We start from the raw sequence: 18,871 nt of genomic DNA on the forward strand, positions 1-18,871 counted from the left end.
ATTAATTTAACTTATAATTAATAACTTAATTATAAATTACTTAAATATTTAAATGTATATTTTACTTTAAGATGATATTACAATATCAATATTCCCTTTTATATTAAAATCTTCCATCGTTATTTGCATGTTTAATAGTCATGTTAAATTTTTTAATAATTCGATTCGATTTCATTCAATTCGATTCGAATTCGAATTAAAAAAATGAGATTCGATTCGACTCGATTCGGCATGAAAATTCTTAATTCGCATCATCTCTATCCGACCTATGATCTCCTATGATTAATAACTTGACAATTACTGCGAATGTCGCAAAACGGCATGGAACTTTTCGATTCGTCTTAGTCCGTTCTGCACCTCGACGCCAAACTGTGGTACTCTATGGAACTGCTCTATGGAACACCCTATTTGTTATATGTACGTACATACATATCACACACGCGCAAGGGTGTGTATAATAATAATATTTTCAGGAGATGGAAAGCAAGATTGAGAGATATTTTTAAAGCTCTGAATTAAAGTAATTGCATTCCAATTTGTTATTTCGACAATCTAGTATTACTATCAGATTAATGTTTATGTAAATATTCCCATTAAGCAAATTGAGCGTGGATTAGTAGCAAATTTGCGACCAACATCTCATATCTAACTGTAGCCATCTGCGTCTGAATTCAGCTCGTGTTTTGGCAACAGCGAGTCTGCTGACATGATTGGACAGCAAATTGGCAACAGAAACCGAGCAGTTCCTGTCGCCGAACTGCATGCAGCAAGATCTACTAGATTTTTATCACCGCAATCTGCCGTCAAACCGTTGGCAGGCTCTACGCAAAATCTATTCATTTACATTACCTGTCAGCAGATTCTGTCATATTTCAGATGGCAGTTTGGCAACATAATCTGATAGAATAAATCCTGCGTAGGACATTGTTCTGTGTAGGACATTGTTGATGCCCTTTTGGCATCAAAAGTTTGCAACAAGCTCTATTCACGCAAGTGTAACTACCTGTAGTGCAATTCTGTAACTCGTTATTAAAGTTAGTGACAGTTTCGTTATCGTCGCACAGCTTTTATACCGTAAAAAAGCTGCGCAACGATAACGATAACGAAACTGTCGTTAACTCCAATAATGAGTTATAGAATTGCACTACTGGTCATATCACTTTTCAGATATTTTAACTACTTGCTGATTTTTTTGTATAGTCTTTTTGTTACGCGTTACATACGTAAACTATTGCTTTACTTTTCATAGCTTTTATTAGGCTTGTTCGTGTTGTGCTTCAACTTTCCGCACTTTTTGCACTTAGGACGAGACAGACGTTATATATATTCAAACGCTGTCCAAACGGTGTTCCAAGAACGAAGGAATCGAGCTGGGCTTCTCAAAGAAAGGGAGAGGAGCCTGTTCTGCCTCCTGTTTGGAATACAAAAACTTATCCAAGGCTGCGACAGTCTTTAGCATTATCTTGTCGACAATCACATTCATATCAGTGGGATGAACAATAATTGGACGAGTATTACGTTATCGTAATACCCGTCGCTCAATTCTGCAACGTTCTGCCATCTAGAGTCTCAAGATCAGTTTGAAACACAGTGGCTGGGCGGGAAGGTAACGAGGCGTTGGACACGAAGATAGATGTCAGCAGTGGTACGGGTGTGGAAAGAAAGGGGATGAAAGTAGTGTATAAAACGACGAGCGGCAGTGTCGCGCATTCTGTCTCATGACAAGTGTGAAAATGGCAACTTGATCTAGGTGGTAGTATACTGTAGGGCACTTTGTACACAGAAGAAGAGAGAGAAACGATCGCGCTCGCGAACGAAAATCGCGCGAGGAGAAAGAGAGCGAGATTAAAATCGGTACGGCGATCGTCGATAGAAAGATATCGAGGGAAAGAGAAGGATAAAAAAGAGCAAGTGAGAGAGGCAGAGCGAGAGCGAGAAAGAGAGAGAGAGAGAGAGAGAGAGAGAGAGAGAAATTGAGAGATCGACCGATAGTGAATCACGCGACGACGACGACGACGACGACAACGACGACGACGACGACGACAACGACGACGACGACGACGGCCAAAGTACCTCTTCCGTCCTTCTCCTTCACATTTGTTTATCTATCGATTACATTCCGTGTATCAAAAGGCAGAGGCGCCGGTGCTACCGGATGCCCGGTGGTTCGCGCTCCAATAGCAAGTGGCCTTGCCCACGTCAAATACGCCGGCTCGCGACACGACCAACACTCCCTACTGGGATTTGACAGCTCCGTTCTTTGGCTCTATAATCGGGCGAGGAGGAGGACGACGACGACGACAGCGGCAATCATTTCACACGACGCGCACCTTAGACGCACGACGACTGTGGAAATTTTGCGGAAGGTGCAGTACTAAACGCAGGTAATGTACGCCTATACCTACTTCATCTATGCATGCTCACGTACGCGTCTATGTGTGTACGTGAATGAAACCAATCAGCCACCACCTCGTATTCGCTTGTGTGCGCGCGCGTGTGTCTAAATCGAAAATCATTCAGAAAGCACATCGAACGGCTCGACCTAAATACAACGACGAGTACGGACACGCGAAACTGGTCATTAACCTGTCGCTAATTTTCTCTCTCTCTCTCTCTCTCTCTCTCTCTCTCTCTCTCTCTCTCTCTCTCTCTCTCTCTCTCTTTCTCCTTCTCTTTGTCTCTCCTATTCACTGTGCAAAGATCCTGCTGTTTCTTGTTGTGTGTATCATTAGTATCCGCAATTAATTCTCGAGAATGTTGCGGTGTTGCATCAATTTTTTCTTCTTTGCTCGGTTGGGTAACACACTTACCTGCTTACTCGGTAAAACAGTAATTTTAAGAGAAAAAATTGAATGATAAGATTCATTATGCGCTCGAAATAACAACGAAGTACAGACTAACTCGATTGTTATCCAAGTAAAACATAAAATAACGATAAAGCATCAAAGTGACGAGAAAATGACGAGGAAACATGCTGACAGGATGAATTTTTTCGTCATTCTGATGTCTCGTCTCGTCATAATTCCGTCATAATTCCGTCATCTGAATATAAATATTAAATATTCATGAGCGCGCGCGCGGTTATCGGAAGTTCATGGCTAGGCAGAACGGAAAATTACGGTACAATTCTACACGTTACACGTCTCACGTTACAATGACGTTACAATTATGTCAAAATGATGATTAAGAAAACTGATCATTCATCATAATTCGGTCATTTTCTCGTCGTTTTGATGTCGTCGCGATTTTCTGCTCCGCCTGGAGATGCTTTTGTCCGCAGCACCGGTAACGCTTTTCTCGGCAATCGAGAACGTTGTACATGTTTGCTTTAAGCTCTGGTGTGTATGAAAATTTAATCAGAAGTTGATACGATAAATTGATATAATTGATAAAGGTTTACGCAGTATATACTCTCGTTGTATAAATAGGACAATACTAAATGAACGTAAGCTTTGCTATACAAATTTCAAAATCTCAATGTCCAAAATACTATATCTAACGAATGCGTGTTGACAAATTTTATAGAATATCCGTTAAGACATCAGCATTTTATCTGGATACCAAATAAATGAAATATAATTTCCAAGTAGTTACCATACACTCCTACGTAACGAAATTTCATGTCACGCGAGGAGAATTATTTTTGGAGTTAGTCGCGCAATTTTAATAGTTTTTACGTCGTTTCCGAGAAATGTAAACTTTTAACTGCTAATTGTCCGTTTAAGGAGTTAATTTTTTTAACGTGTTACTTTATAAGAATTCCACTCCGTGTTGATGTTGGATCATTAAAGGCTTGCAAAAATTTGTTGAATTCTCGATAATATATGGTATATAATAATTGGTTTAAAAGACCGATTGTTTTTAGGTAAAGAATTTAAAGGATATTATATATAAAGACTGATATTTATTTCTGAAAGTAAAAGAAAACATCGTGATTTCGCGCGAACCTAGTGAGAAATATAATGCACAATTCAAAGCGAGGTAAAGAAATCAGCGAGTGCAGATCCGGTAAATTTTTACACATGAAGATATTAATCATTTAACAGAATTGATCAAAATTAAAACGACTTATACATAGAACATTATTATTACTATGTCGTATAAAATCATTTGCATTATGGCAGGATTAAGAGAAGATTTACGGAAAAACTAAGAAAAACACTATCTCCAATTTGCAAAAGTTAAATGTTCATTCGAAAATCAAGTGGAAAATAGCATTGCACCATGAAGTATAATATTTATTTAGAATAAGTTTAATTTGTCGAGTATGCAAAATTACGTATATGATACGTCATATGAATAATTTACTGCGTAAAGAGAGCTATTTAGCAATTCCGTCATGAAAAATATTGCAGACAAAAACAACTAGTCGCGTTTGAAATAGTTTCAAAACGTTCAAAATATTTTGCGAACGGACGCGACGGATCTTGTTTGTGAAGTTAATAAATACAACTGCAACTTTGCATGAAAATTTTAATAAATATTTACATTTCCAGTGTTGCATTTGCATCTGTTTGTGACATATTCATATGCATAATAAAGATATTTGTAAGTGCAATATTAATTTGTTTAGTAGATCCATCGCTGAGGCAATAAGCTTACCACAAATCAGTAATCAATAATATCACTCCGAAAAAAATTTAATTCGCGAGAAAATTTAATCTCACAATTAGCTCTTGTTTTTTCAATAGTTTTACCAAACTTCATGAAAATAAATCGTATCTTCTTTTTAAACTTCTTTCATTATCTTAACTTTTTTAATTATATTTAATTATTACTTTTTCAATTACATATTTTCTCAAGATGTGAACAATGATCTCTTTGAATAAAGCGGACGATAACCAAAAACATGGATAAAAAATAACTGTGAACTATGCAAAAGATTTATGTTGACTTAAATATAAATCTTTTGCATAGTTCATAAATTAAATATAAATATAAATATAAATTAAATATAAATAAAAAGTATATAAATATAATGATATCCTATTACTATATCGCTATATTGTAATTATATATTCATCTAGATCTATAATCACATTATCATGTTACATAAAATATTATATGAAAAAGAGTCAAGTGATGTTATTACTTAAAAAGTAGTAATAAAACTCGTTTGATTTGCATTTTTGCTTATTGCGTAGTTACGTAGTTATTACAATTTACTTTTTCATCATGAGATTTTTTCGTTATTCCGATCTCGTCGTGATTTTCTGTTCTACCTGCGGAAATATTTTCGAAGAAGTTTATCCATTTAAATATTCATTACCGCATTGAGCTCGTTGACGTAAAGTAAAAAAAAATAAGCGCGAACGCGATCTTCCTCAGTGAAAGTTTGAATGTCTAATTGCGTATACGAAGAGCAAGATCTTGAAACTTCGTGAGGTTAATATCCTTCTGGCGGTTTCATTTGGATGTTATCTGTTGGATTTACCAGCGTTATACACTACTCAAAAGAATTATGGCATAGATAGATAATTTATTGCCGAAGTCACTTTCAGAGTAATTATTTACTGTTGAAGTGACGAACCACGGGATTCTTATCCCTTTTATCACGGACACACACACACGCACATGCGTGCACACATGACCCGAAGGCCAAAAACAACGATATTTTTGAAGGGCTGTAACTTTGCGAAAAAAAAATTGTAGCGACTCCATTCTTTTTTCAAATTGAAGGGGAGGATTTGAACTTTATGACGATGCAAACGGCATCCCTGAGAAAAAATTACCCACGTCCGTGCATTCCGTCAAACTTTGCAATTTTCAGTATATCAAACATGCCCTCAGACGTCAGGAATTACAGAAGTAGGGGTGCATCGCATGCAAAAAATGGAGATACATTCTTAAAGTAGAGACTTGAAGCTTCATTTTGAAAAAAAAAAAAATCATTAGTCTACAATAATCTTTCGCGAAGTAATCGCCAGTCAAAGTTGGCCAATTCTCGGCAATAAATTATCTACGCTATAATTCTTTTGAGCAGTGTATTTCGCGTACGATTTGTATGTTTCTTTCACGACGCAATTGCGGAACGATATCCAGGATATCCGAATCACGCGATCGTTCGTTTGCTCATTCGTCCGTAATTCAATGCCACGAGTGGAGATCGCTAAGATAATTTCTTTATTTTTCTCCGATGCTGCATAAATCTCATAAATTTTTTGCCTAATATTATAAACTCTATATCAAATTGGTTATATATAATCTTATAAACATCTTATAAACTGTAAATAAATTTGGTTATATATAATCTCTTGAAAAAAAAAGCCGATGTGTATGTATCTCAAGCAGAACAAACATGATGACGTCAAGATGACGTCAGGATGATGAGAAAAATTTATTTTTTGGTTCGGTCATGCTCCGGTCATTCTTCTCCTCATTTTGACGTCGTCATAATTTGTCGTTCTACTTAGGATCTCGATAAACATGAAAACAAAGAAGAAAAAAAAATCCTGCAGCTTGTTGCAATATATTTTATTTTTGGTTGCATATTTATCCAAAATGTAAACATCATTACATTTCATAAAACATATCCAAAAGACATCTTTTAAGATATGACAGGGAAATAAGAAAAATAAAAAGTAAATCGTCCAACGTGACACAGTATTTTTTACTTGTGACTTTTTGGCTAAAAGTAACGGCAAATATAAACATGCACGATAGCTGGCTGACCTTCATTTTCGCGAAGGTTGGTGAATACTTCTGTATTAATGTTTATGCAATGATCCACATACTCGTTGCATTCTTACGTTCCGCCGAATTTAGCAAAAATATATCGTATCCAAGAAAAAATTTACTTTTTAATCATTCTCGGTAGATATATTTTTTTCATGTTGGAGATACAGGTTTCGTTGTGAGACTGATCGAGATAAAAGCTATCGCAGTCTTCAATCGTCTGACTGTACTGTATTCGCAGTTAAAATATTTATTCGCGCTGAGCGCAAGTTTGAGCAAGTTAACAATGTGCTAACTTTGACACGATTTCAAGCACCTTTTGGTGCAGCGTTTCCTTGATCTTTCCTCGGCTCACATCTTAATTCTTTCGCAAAAGTATGCCCGAAAGAGACAAATTCCCGACGTTATCGTATTGTGTACGTATTGTGTCTGTAGTTTGTAGTACCGGCGACTTCAATCCTGACAGCACCTCGAGCGGTTGCTGCATCGCGTGAGACCGAACGAGCAGTTCGGATTGGCGTATTCGTCACTCACGCGTGCGTCACTCATGCGTTACTGCGCAGCCGCGTGATGACACGCGCGCATCGTAGAAAGAAAGACCGGTTAAACACGTGCTCGCCACGATTATTTCAGCGCGATTCATTGGTTTGCATTGTTTTAGCAAACGTAATGCCCTAGTAAATATTAGATGAAGCATTAATAATGCAAAATGTCATTAGTCAGCTATGAATACGGCGCTTGTCAACATTATTCCGTTAGTGCCCAGGCAGAACAGAAAATCATGATCGACATCGGAATGACGTGAAAATGATGAGAAGAACTCTGCTAAATAAGGTCGATCTTCTCAAAAGTATATGACCTTGACGTATGTTGTTAAGGACATGTTTCTAAGTGTTATGCAAAAAGTTGCAGCCTTCGCTCATTGTTCGTTAAAAAGTTATCAACAAAAGAAGTTGAATAGAATATATGTAATTTTCAAACAACGCGTGTACATATACTTTACTATACTTTATAAAATAATCCATAGTCGGATAATGCATCTCGAATATACATTAAATCTCGATATATATATTAAAAAATGTTAAATGCATATAAGCAGGGGAGATTTCAAAGTAACCTCCTGCTTTTAGTTTTAAGTATTAAATGTACGCTGTGTCGAAAAATTACGCTCGATTAATGAAGCTTCTTTTGTTAATTTTTAATAAAATTTTTTAATAAAAAATGACCGCCAACTGAAACTTTTTTTTAAGCTACTCAGGACTATATCCTTGATAATGTATGTGAAATTCAAAGTCATCGACGAGGTGTCCCTCAACACATGTATGCGTAATCACCGAAATTTCTTTTATTAATAATTTTTAATAAGCAATGAGCGATGAACTTTTTGCATAACACTCAAGAATATGTCCTTATCCAATATATCAAGGTCGTGGACTTTTGAGGAAGTTGACAGGAAGTGTATATTTACCAAAACTGTTTTTTTTTTCTTTTCATTATGATTCCGTCATTTTGATGCCATTTTAATGTCATCATGATTTTCTGTTTTGCCTAGATCAGGGGATTGCGCCGATACTGTTCTTCTGACTCTCCCAGTGAGTGGGTACAGCTTTGAAATTTCTAATCAATCAAAACATCAAGCTTATGGAATTCGAGCGCCGTTTCCTTCATGTTTAGTGGTTTTCAATATACCGGATTCCGGTGAGAAGTCGCTCCGTGGAACACGATACTTCGAATCGATATCTTTGAAATCGAACGATACGAATATAGTCTCTTTAATTCCGTTAAAAGGAAAGACCGCCTCACGTGCACGTTCTCCAATTTCCCCGAGAATAATACTCCAGTCTCTCTGGAGAAATTTTCGAAATTTCTCGATAAACATGATAATGTAGTTTTTCGTCGAAGCGACAACCCAATTTCTCACTTATTGTTAATGTTTGTTGTAGGATCGTCGGAGAGACATCGATCTGAAAAGCATCGAAAATGAATAAGGTAGATTATATGGAGGTGACTCTCCCGAATTATTCCTACATCTTCAACTTCGAGGAGACGTTCAGCCACTATGAAACCAAGGTGTGGATGATGAACAATTGGACGAATTGCTTCTATTATTGCGGGCTGTATATGATTCTGATATTCGGTGGGCAACACTATATGGCCAGCAGACCCAGATTCGAACTGAGAGGAATACTGTGTCTTTGGAACACGCTATTGGCTACTTTTTCTATCATCGGCTTCACCAGGACTGCACCTGAACTAATTCACGCCCTCAGACATCACGGTCTACACCACAGCATTTGTAATACGAGGTTGGTTGTCAGTTTGTTTCGTCTAACTTTGACGGTTTGACTTATCTATGTTTAACATAAGTCTTCGATCAAGTTTTCTGGTAGTGTTAGATAAACGCAATTACTTGCAATTTATAAACTTGATATCTTATAATAAGTATCAGACGACTTCTACTTAACCATACATTGGCCTCAATTTAGAAAAAAATGTTTTCATATTAAGAAAATGTTACATATCGTTCGTCGCGTTCGACGTCCAACAGGCGTTAATATGCATGTTAAAAGTGTAAATAACGCGAACACACCTAATTTACATAATTTACATAAATCATGAATAACTAAACACTCTCCCTGACTATTTATTTTCAAAGTCAGTATAGATTGATACGTGAATAAAGTCAAACCAGAAGTGACCTCTCTTAATAATTTTGTATTAGTAATAAGTCCGTCGATACATACGCGCAACAATAATGTAATTTGAGATACCAATTTTACGATTAACTTTATTTTAGACACATCACTCGGAGCTTATTTCGATTTGTTTTTCCTTCAAAATTATGCTTTTAATTTTAACTAGCGAAAGAAGTATCGGTTGAAATAAAATTAAATTTCAACAGAAAAAGAGAATTCAAACGACCCAACGTAAGATATTGCGCGAATATAAATTGTTTCCATGATGTTGTGATCAACCAATTATTTTTGGCGATGAATACACGTAAAAATTTGTATTCGCGATCTTGGGAACGACTTTCGAAAAAAAAAAAAAAACTCAATTTCTTTTCCTTCCTTGAATCAGAAACAATAATTATAACGTATAACGTAACGCTTGTTACAAATTTAATATACCTATCCTTTCTTTCTTTTTGCAAAAAATAGACTGGTCAGATAAAATGCAAAATATCTTAATCGTATCTATTATATATATATATATATATACATATATATATATATATATAAAGTAATTCAATTCAACGATGAATAATCTCGTTGTAGCTTCATCGAGCAGAACTGCGTATCCGGTTTCTGGACATGGATGTTTGTGCTGTCGAAATTACCCGAGCTCGGTGACACGATCTTCATTGTGCTGCGCAAACAGCCGCTGATCTTCCTGCACTGGTATCACCACATTACCGTGCTACTGTATGCCTGGTTTTCGTACTCGGAATACACCGCGTCTGCGCGATGGTACGTCGTGATGAACTACTGCGTCCACTCCATCATGTACACCTACTATGCCCTCAAAGCGATGCGATACAAACCGCCCAAGGCGATCGCTATGGTGATCACCACCTTGCAGCTCATCCAGATGGTGATCGGCTGCGCCATCAACATATCTGCCTATCAATATTTGGAGGGCGGCCATGTGGACTGTCACATTACCCGCATGAACATCCACTTTAGTTTCGCGATGTACTTCAGCTATTTCGTCCTGTTCGCGCGATTCTTCCATAAGACGTACCTGGCCGATAAGAAAGCCAAGAAGAAGCACTTCGCCAACGACGCACCCAGTCACATCGATTACAACGACAAGCTCAAAGCCAACTAAAGGCGGTATCTGGCACACAAGAGCGCCTGGGCGCTCTTACTTCTATTTATCTCTTTCCCTTCTACCTCTCTTCCTCTCTTTTCTCATCTCTTCTTTTCTCTCTCTTCTTTCTCTTTCTCTGTTTCTTTTTCACGCCGCTGGTCGACGTAGCCACGCATTCAGGATCTATTTGTTTAAAGAGGTGCTAGGGTTTAACGGCTTCTTTAAGATGCGCGTGGTCTTACTAAGTGATCTGAATACTTTAGACACTGGGATTGGAAATTGTTACGTTTACATTAGGATGCTGAGATCTTAAAGTATATATAAAGCCTAAAGCCTATAGGACATTTGTAAGTCTTTAGGATCTGTAGATGAATCTTACACTTTAAGGATTTAGATTAAGATTCTACTAGACTTCGTGTACATAGGATCTACGTCCAATCTTCTCTACGTTCAATCTCAGAAGTCATAGAATTATGAAGATTGTAGATCCTACGAGATCTCCAGAGTCGATAGATCCTAGAAATTGTGTTTCTTTAAGGCGGAACGACAAATTATAATTTATTTGGTAATTTATTAACTTGTGGTTAATTTATTACTTTACTTTATTAATGTTAAGTCTTCAAATTTGATAGAAGCCGTATTACCCTAGAAGTTAGATCCTGGCTGCGGTATCTCTCAGGATTCTTACATCCTAAGATCCGTAAGGTAGGACTCGTGGGGAGCACAGAATCTACAAATGTCCCAGAGTCTGTAAATCCTAAGATACGTATTTCGTACGTCTTATAGGATTCGCAGAGACAAATGAATTCCTAAATTTCCGATTTTATAGAGCTTAAAAGTCATTAGGATTTACAGGATTTCTAGATCCTACGGTCCGTCGCGATCCTAGAGTATAAGTTTTCAGGATCCTTATAGGTCGTAGGGTACTAGATTCTAATCGAAGATCTCCAGTCAGTGTCCATGATGGACATTAATTAATTAATTAATCAATCAATCAATTGTCTAATTAATTAATGCGTGTCCATCTGCGCGCGGAGGGTATTCTAAACAAAAGATTCTCTTGGGAAAAGCAGTGATTTTTCTGGTCATTTTTTTATATATGGTGAAATGTTGCAGGTAAAGAGCTGCTTTCGCATGTAATACATACAAACATATGTGGAAACGTGTGCATACGCGTTTCTCACATACGACCGGCTGTTGCACAATTGTTATGATTTTGTTACTATATGTATCTTTTGCAATTAAATATTAACATTATTTAATAATAACACTGGACAACAGAAAATAATCCTTTTTTTTCATGTCACATGACTTACTTTAAATTAACGTCTTTATTACATATACTGAATTTAAATATACAGTCAGATTTTCCCCAAAGTCTCGCCCAAAGTTTTTAAAATATTGTAACAATTATGTTGCAGAGAATATATAACTTTCCGCACAAACAGATTATATTACCTTAATTACATTATCTTATTTAAAAAATGACAGTTTCTTCTGTATGTTTTCTTCCATATTTTGCCTCTGGAATGCCTCCTATCTTGAATGTCCGACAGTAGTAGTTTGCTAACATAGTAGGGCTACACTTTCTCTGGTAACGCTTTTCCATAGATTAGATGCCTTTGGTTAGAACCATTCTCCGTGTTATGTATACAAGGCGTCCTACTTTTAGCGTACTATATTTTATGACATTCCTCAGTCAGTTTGAAGTTGATTTGTCCGGGAGTGTTCTTGCAATAAAAAAAAACTATGGGTGATAGAGAAAATCGGAGTACACATTCGAATTTAGCGCTCAAAGATACACAAAAGACGTTTAAAATAATTCATGTGACAAAATGTTGAATAGTGTAATTTATGATCGGATATGTGTAAATAATAATCTCTTACCGTAAATCCTACGAGATACCAAATATTCTAAATCTTACCTTTAATAATCCTACAATATTCTGCTGTGCTTCGATCCAGAAATGCCACAATTTCCCGCGTTTCATAACGTGATAAAAATCTTAAGAAGAAGGCCTTCCAATAAACTAGCACGCGTCGAAAAGAAAATATCTTGCTCAATCGATTGAATATGTTGGCTGTTTGTAAAGAAATGCAGACACGCAGATAAAAATCTCAACTTAAATAATATATACGTAAGTACGAGAGGGAATTTCTCAGGATTATTGTTTGATAAATGAAGATGAACAAATTTCTTTTGAGATTGCACGTAACGAGTAGTGTTCAAATATCGCATGATTGGTCGTTAACTTATCGTTAAATTAAAATATTTCAAAAATCGTATTACGTATTTATTTGATATTTATTTGATAAAGAATGAATTTACATCGTAAAAAACAAAAAAAAAGCAAGTGCTCTACTATAAATTTAAAAATCGCAGTAACAATTATTTTTTTTGTATCAGAAAGTTCGAAAAACCTTGAAAAAGAAGAATACCAAAGAAAGATTTTAGTGAAAATTATGCGTAAGATATTTTGTATTTGATTTGACGCGTTTTCTTTTTGTATTTGATTTGACGCATTTTTTTTATTTGATACGCACAAATAATTATAACCGCCAAATTATTGTGAAAGTATGTTTGTTAAAAAAAGAAAAACACTGCCTATGCATAAACACTTATTGTGCATATTGCTACTATTTTAGTTCTGAATTTATACGCTGAATTTCGATGAGTTACGATACTCAGTAAAATTACGCAAGCTGTTACTTTTCACTTGTAGATAAGCACAGAGAGAATGATTCGGTAACACCGCGTTTTATACTATTCTGCGTATTCTCCGTATGTCCGATTACTTGACGTTATACCGTCGCCACTTACGTAACTTATCATCATTTCGCGAGATCACCTTTGTACCTTACATTCCAGTTAACATAAATAAACGAGCGTTCCTTTTTTTTAACGTGACTGGTTTTCCTTGGGCAGCGGACAGGATTTTTCTTTTATTAACATTAAGACATCAATATTATTTCTAAGAACTTGTCGAATGTCTTGTAATTTTTTTTCCATGGAATAGCAAATTGAAGTGGCATAGAATATACCACATTTCTCCATTATTATAATTTTATATGATTTATTGGCTAAACTTACTATTAAACGTAATAAATATAAAATTCATTTTCCTTCAGATTTTAATCAACAACTTACAACAAATGACAAATTGTAGTTCAATAAAAGTCATAATTTTTCTTGCGTTCGCAATATAGTGTTTAGCATGCATAAAATTGTATATGACTCACATGTATACGCGATCGTACGATCTTTAAATAATCGTACCGTTGCCAGATGTCAACGGTACAAGCGATCATGGGATGAAGGTGAATAGTATATGCGCTTGAATTTTTATTCCTGTAAAGATTACAACTTTTTTAAATAGACGTCAAATATAATCTTTGTAATTAATTATCAGAGATAGCCGTACAATAATAACGTTGAACACAGCCTATCAACTTCCCATTAAATATTTGTAAACAATTTATCAAAAAGCTTGAGAAATTTTCTTATATCCTTGGAAATATTCATATCAATGTGGAGTATTTACAATAATTTAATTTTTAATTTATTAGTTTCAATGTGGGTATTATATCTATTGGTTTCAATATCAAAATTTCTAAAAGATTTTAATATTTATTATATATTGAAGTTAGATGAATTACCTTCTTGCTTTGTCCCCAATCCTCAGAAATATATGTCAAAAAATCTCTTAAACCTCCAAATTCTGTCCTGCTTTGAGGTGGATCATTTTTTGGTATTTTCGGTAGTAAAGAGCCCATCTTAAACCTAAATTCTTCCGCATTAGTGGCTCCAGAAATCTTCCAGATTCCATAGAAAAGTAAACCACATCCTGTGATAGCATAAAACGAACCCCAAGCAAGAGCTCTCAGTGCCAATGAGGCTCCAGTTTCATGCAGCCCTTGAACACTAGAGATTCCTTTACCAAAGTATTTTGGATCTTGCTTTCTGGCAGTTGCTATTGCTCTTGAAAAGCCCGCGAGAGCAGAAATGCCAGTAACAGTGCTCAGGAACACTACAGCTACAGAAACATTAATAATTTTATTAAAATAATATTAATATATAATTATGAACAATCACAAGAAAGTGGTCATTAGGAAAAAAAAGATATGATAGTAAATCTCAGCATCATGAATTATGAGATATAAATTATTAACTGCAAGATATCTATATTTAAATGATACAACTACAGAATGAAAGGTAATTAAGTAAGAAAATTCAATATCAATTTTATACGAACATGAAAAGTTCATTTCATAGTTTGGAATAATATTCTAAAGTAGTCTTTCTACCAATTATCTCATTCGTGACTGATACAAGGTGAATGACACAGTAATGTGTCATTAGTTAATGTATCTTAGATGCAATACTTTGAGGTTGTAATATGTTAGGTTAGGTTGTGTGAATAATTTATAGCGATATTAAGTAACATGAATGTAAAGACAATTGGATAGAACATAAAAGCGAATTCCATAGGTAGGGGATGAAATTGAAGGAAATAAAAAAGTTACGAACTGATTGGTTATGTACTAGGTCGTATTAGGTACTATATTAGTTATTGATATACGTGCTAGGATATATAATATATATAGCTTAATACTTCTGATTACATTCTGCAACAATTAACACTCCGATCGTTCATAAGTCAAGGCTTTTCGTGTATTTGTGACTTAGGATGAACGTTACAAAATAGTGCTATTTTTGCTTCTACAAAAGTGAGGTTAACTTATAAGGAAATAATATTCGTGTATAAATGTTTTCTTATGTGATTTTTTAATGAGACTTACCATAAATTCTTTCCTTATATTTTTCAGACTTCGTAATAGATGTTTTCATAGGATCTATGGAATCCGCCATCACGTCTGAAGAAACATAACCAACGGCGACATCCGCCATTTTTAAATCGCTCAGATTCACCCTTGGGTTACTCCATGCGGGTAACTACGTCAGAAGTGGTCGAAAGGGCCGCGGACCATTTTTGTTACAAATTAAAACGGGAAGAGGTTCTTCAAGAAAGTGTGACGTTCAGATAGATCGGGTGCGAGTTCTACAAACTTTTGGCGTAAAATTGCACGTACAGAAATGGAAGGTAATCACTTTACTATGCTTCACTAGATTCAAAGTATATTTCCTCCCTGTTGTCCATATTCTAAAAGTTGCTTGACAATCTTCTTCTCATTTGTATATTGCAGGCGAGACAAAACATAATATCGATAAACTTGTCGATGATTTGAAACATGCTGTGAAGCTTGAAGCCTCGACTGAGACTGAGACTGAGAATAAATGTCCTGATATTGTTCAGATATTGGATTCTGTAGTGAACGTTAGCAAAACTTCAATCGGAGGTATAGTGAAAAGATTATATAGCAATAGACATATTGATCTGTATTTAATTTGTGTGATCATCTTTATATTTACTACTTTTTTTTGCCCCGTGCTATCAAGTTGTATGATTTAATGTTATACTATGTTAAGATATATGTATCACACTCTGTTATTTGTGCTTCTCTAAAGAATGATATATATAATTATAGAAACTACTGAATTACTCATTGATGAAGTTTTCTTGATGCTATTGGAACACAAGTCTAAACAAATTGTAGCGAAAACAGCAAAAGCTATCGCTGAGATAGCAAAAACCGAAAGAGGGAGAGAGAAGTGCACAAGTGTAGAGTTAATACGAGCCTTGATTGGTTTGCTGAAGGAAAAGGATATAGATGTATTAACGCAGACCTCTAGAGCTCTAGGAAATATCTGCTATGAAAATGGTAATTATAATACTTGTATCTCTTCAAATTTTTCGTATATACTCTCATATATTACTCTACTACTACTACTACATTATTCTCTACAACAGAAAATGGCAAAAGACTGGTAAAGGAAGAGGATGGTTTGAAAGTAATCCTAACGGTTCTTAAGAATGGCATCGCGTTAAAGAATTCCGAGGGCGCTAGCTTCTTACGGAATGTAGCCGCTGGATTTTTGTTAAATTTTTTGGTAGACCAGGAATCATTGCACAAGAAGGTAATAAGGCTATATTCATACATATATATCACGGCTAATGATCCGTAGTAAAGTTATTACATTACAAGCAACAGTGGATGATAATTTTAATCGTTAGACGCGCTTTATCAGGCACTCGAAGAGGATACGGTACCGATTATCTGTAGTGTTTTGGAAGAGGATGGGACCAATGGCGGTGAGGCAGCTATGCACGCATTACTTACCCTCGGCATACTGAATGACGCAAACATTGTATTCCTCGATGAGAGATTAACAAAAATTCTGGTCAACATACTAACCAGTGATACTTCCTCTGAGCTATCCGAGATGTGTTTGGAGCTGTTACATGGTCAAGCGGAGGATGGCAAGTCACTGATAATTTAATTACTTATACTTAGAGCAACGACAAGTTCATTACCCCACTGTTGAATAATGCTGTTAATAATGCGAGCTATCTCATGTGCAGAAAAAGCAAAGCTGCTGCTGGCCAAAGCGGGAGTATGCGAATTGTTATTGAAACTGTTAGAAAAGCACGGGCCACAGTGCAACGATGAAGAAACTCGATCCATTTTGAAAGTTGCCTGCAATCTGATCGTTCTTATCTTAACAGGAGGTGAGAGAGCCTGAGAAAAATGCACATCTTCAGAGTTCGCTTGACTTCGACTAACATATTTTTATTTGTTTAGATGATAGCATGAACTTCCTCTACGACAATAGCAAGGGTCCTGTCTATAGAAAGCTGGTGGAATGGCTGGAGAGTGACGACGAGGATTTGCAGATCACTGCAGTTTTGGCTATGGGTAACTTCGCGCGCACCGATACGCACTGCAAATACATGGTCGAACAAGGCATACATCGGGAGCTGCTGAAGCTACTCCAGAAGAACGACAGCAAGTCTGGCGATATCAGATGTCAGCACGCCCTGCTTAGCGCCCTGCGCAATCTCGTCATACCTGCGGACAACAAGTCGCTGATACTGGCCGACGGTCTGATCGACGTGCTCTATCCTATGCTAGATATCCCGACTTTTCCTGTCGTCTTCAAATTGCTGGGAACGCTCAGAATAGTCATAGACGGCCAAAGTAAGTGCGCGTTGGTAAATCTTTCTCCAAAGATTTTAACCTTTATTTATTGTACATTCAGCGTTGAGTAACGTAATTTTTATTTCTGGGTCACTCTTTTTACATTTTATTGAATTTATTGAATGGAAAAACTGAACACACACAACGGAATTGACACGGTGAACAACGTTAACGATTGCGCAAGTACACTCTACACTTTATATCTTACATGCTATTTTAGACAATGAAACACTCGCCTCTGATATGTCCAGAGGGCCAAGAGTGGCCCTCCACTTGGTAGAAATGTAAGAATACATATGCTTCTTTTTTTAGGAGAAGCGGCGGTGTCCTTAGGACGAAGGGAAGACTTGATCGAGCGAGCGGTTGAGTGGTGCAGTATCGAGAATCATCCTGGCGTTCAGGGTGAAGCGAATCGGTTGATCGCTTGGCTGATAAATAACAGCAGGTTCGTTTCCGATAACGTCGCTAGTGCAATCTCAGAACTTTATATGCACCTTTCAGGGACAGGCAAATCGCTCTGTCGATCATCAAGTACGGTGCGGTGCAGCATCTAGTGAATATGCTCCTAGCGCAGCACTCGTTGATGCAAAACGAAGCGATCCTGGGCCTGACGATATTAACGAGGATCTGTCCGGCGGAATCGGAGGAGCTGCTGATCGCAGCGGATTTCGGCCGTAACATGCGCGAGTTCTTCGAAACGCGCACTGATAATCTCGACATACACATCATACTAAATGCACTGTCGTTACTGAACAGTGTCGTACAGTCAGGTACAGAGACATCCGACATGATTGTTTGTCGATTTATTCCTACGATTTGTTCCCTTCTCTTGTCGAAGGTATTATTTAAAAGAAACAAAAGTTTACGAGCGATTCTGTGCTAATTTTGTGCTGATATGACGATCCCGTATCCTTTCGTTTTAGATCAACTGAAGGAGCATCTAAAGAGCTGCGAGCTCGCCAGCACGTGCAAGAATCTGTGCTCGAAGGAGAACGAAAACAACAGTACGGAACTGCGGACACGCGTCAGCGCGCTTTGCGCAGCCTTAGGAACGAGTTTCGATTAGAAGCTGTCGGACCAATTATGACTTGTTGTGTGTCATGATTCCTCACAAGGAGCATTAAGTTCGCGCTGCCATTCCCACTGGATGTATCTATCTTCCATCATTCCAAAGAGCCGTGCGAATCTCTCAAATGACCAAAAACATCGCCAACTTGATCCATACAGATTGCAAAGTGTATTTTATTTATCGAGAGAAATACATATTCTATTGATGTACGTGCCG

At 36.6% G+C, this 18,871-nt stretch overlaps 3 protein-coding genes across 7 annotated transcripts; 2 read left to right on the top strand and 1 right to left on the bottom strand.

Annotated features, from left to right (window-relative positions):
* Nucleotides 1–1,665: 1,665 nt before the first annotated feature.
* On the top strand, nt 1,666–12,386 carry LOC105191332 (elongation of very long chain fatty acids protein baldspot). 3 transcript variants are annotated; one of them, XM_011154649.3, is made up of 4 exons: nt 1,666–2,384; nt 8,228–8,271; nt 8,619–8,981; nt 9,954–12,386. In XM_011154649.3, the coding sequence occupies exons 3-4, from the start codon at nt 8,656–8,658 to the stop codon at nt 10,504–10,506; spliced, it is 879 nt and encodes a 292-aa protein (XP_011152951.1). In that variant the 5' UTR covers nt 1,666–2,384; nt 8,228–8,271; nt 8,619–8,655; the 3' UTR covers nt 10,507–12,386. The 3 variants fall into 3 exon arrangements, with proteins under 3 accessions (XP_011152951.1, XP_011152952.1, XP_011152949.1); XM_011154650.3 differs by having other exon boundaries at nt 8,228–8,267; XM_011154647.3 differs by lacking the exon at nt 8,228–8,271.
* Nucleotides 12,035–15,438, bottom strand: LOC105191331 (transmembrane protein 242). 3 transcript variants are annotated; one of them, XR_003114106.1, is made up of 5 exons: nt 15,289–15,438; nt 14,146–14,522; nt 13,729–13,837; nt 12,414–12,518; nt 12,035–12,218 (listed from the first exon to the last, which is right to left on the bottom strand). XR_003114106.1 is itself a non-coding variant. In XM_011154646.3 (3 exons), the coding sequence occupies exons 1-3, from the start codon at nt 15,395–15,397 to the stop codon at nt 13,832–13,834; spliced, it is 492 nt and encodes a 163-aa protein (XP_011152948.1). In that variant the 5' UTR covers nt 15,398–15,438; the 3' UTR covers nt 13,603–13,831. The 3 variants fall into 3 exon arrangements, 1 of the variants encoding a protein (XP_011152948.1); XR_850443.2 differs by having other exon boundaries at nt 12,414–12,569; XM_011154646.3 differs by lacking the exons at nt 12,035–12,218; nt 12,414–12,518 and having other exon boundaries at nt 13,603–13,837.
* Nucleotides 15,405–18,864, top strand: vimar (visceral mesodermal armadillo-repeats). Its single transcript, XM_011154645.3, has 10 exons — nt 15,405–15,590; nt 15,694–15,846; nt 16,036–16,269; nt 16,359–16,525; nt 16,637–16,868; nt 16,971–17,117; nt 17,191–17,586; nt 17,899–18,031; nt 18,088–18,356; nt 18,510–18,864. Exons 1-10 carry the CDS (start codon nt 15,584–15,586, stop codon nt 18,650–18,652), a joined length of 1,881 nt encoding a protein of 626 aa, XP_011152947.1. The 5' UTR covers nt 15,405–15,583; the 3' UTR covers nt 18,653–18,864.
* The last annotated feature ends 7 nt before the right edge of the window (nt 18,865–18,871 follow it).

This window comes from Harpegnathos saltator, unplaced genomic scaffold, assembly GCF_003227715.2.
Source record: "Harpegnathos saltator strain DR-91 unplaced genomic scaffold, Hsal_v8.6 scaffold774, whole genome shotgun sequence".
Taxonomy (NCBI): domain Eukaryota; kingdom Metazoa; phylum Arthropoda; class Insecta; order Hymenoptera; family Formicidae; genus Harpegnathos; species Harpegnathos saltator.

Excerpts from the sequence above, each read along its gene's own strand:
- vimar (XM_011154645.3), top strand. Across the intron at positions 17,587-17,898 it reads AATAGTCATAGACGGCCAAA|GAGAAGCGGCGGTGTCCTTA; the intron begins GTAAGTGCGCGT and ends TTCTTTTTTTAG. Across the intron at positions 18,357-18,509 it reads GAACAGTGTCGTACAGTCAG|ATCAACTGAAGGAGCATCTA; the intron begins GTACAGAGACAT and ends CTTTCGTTTTAG.
- LOC105191331 (XM_011154646.3), bottom strand. The coding sequence starts at position 15,397 with ATGGCGGATGTCGCCGTTGGTTATGTTTCTTCAGACGTGATGGCGGAT. Across the intron at positions 14,523-15,288 it reads ATATAAGGAAAGAATTTATG|CTGTAGTGTTCCTGAGCACT; the intron begins GTAAGTCTCATT and ends ATGTTTCTGTAG.
- LOC105191332 (XM_011154649.3), top strand. The coding sequence starts at position 8,656 with ATGAATAAGGTAGATTATATGGAGGTGACTCTCCCGAATTATTCCTAC. Across the intron at positions 8,982-9,953 it reads CACAGCATTTGTAATACGAG|CTTCATCGAGCAGAACTGCG; the intron begins GTTGGTTGTCAG and ends ATCTCGTTGTAG.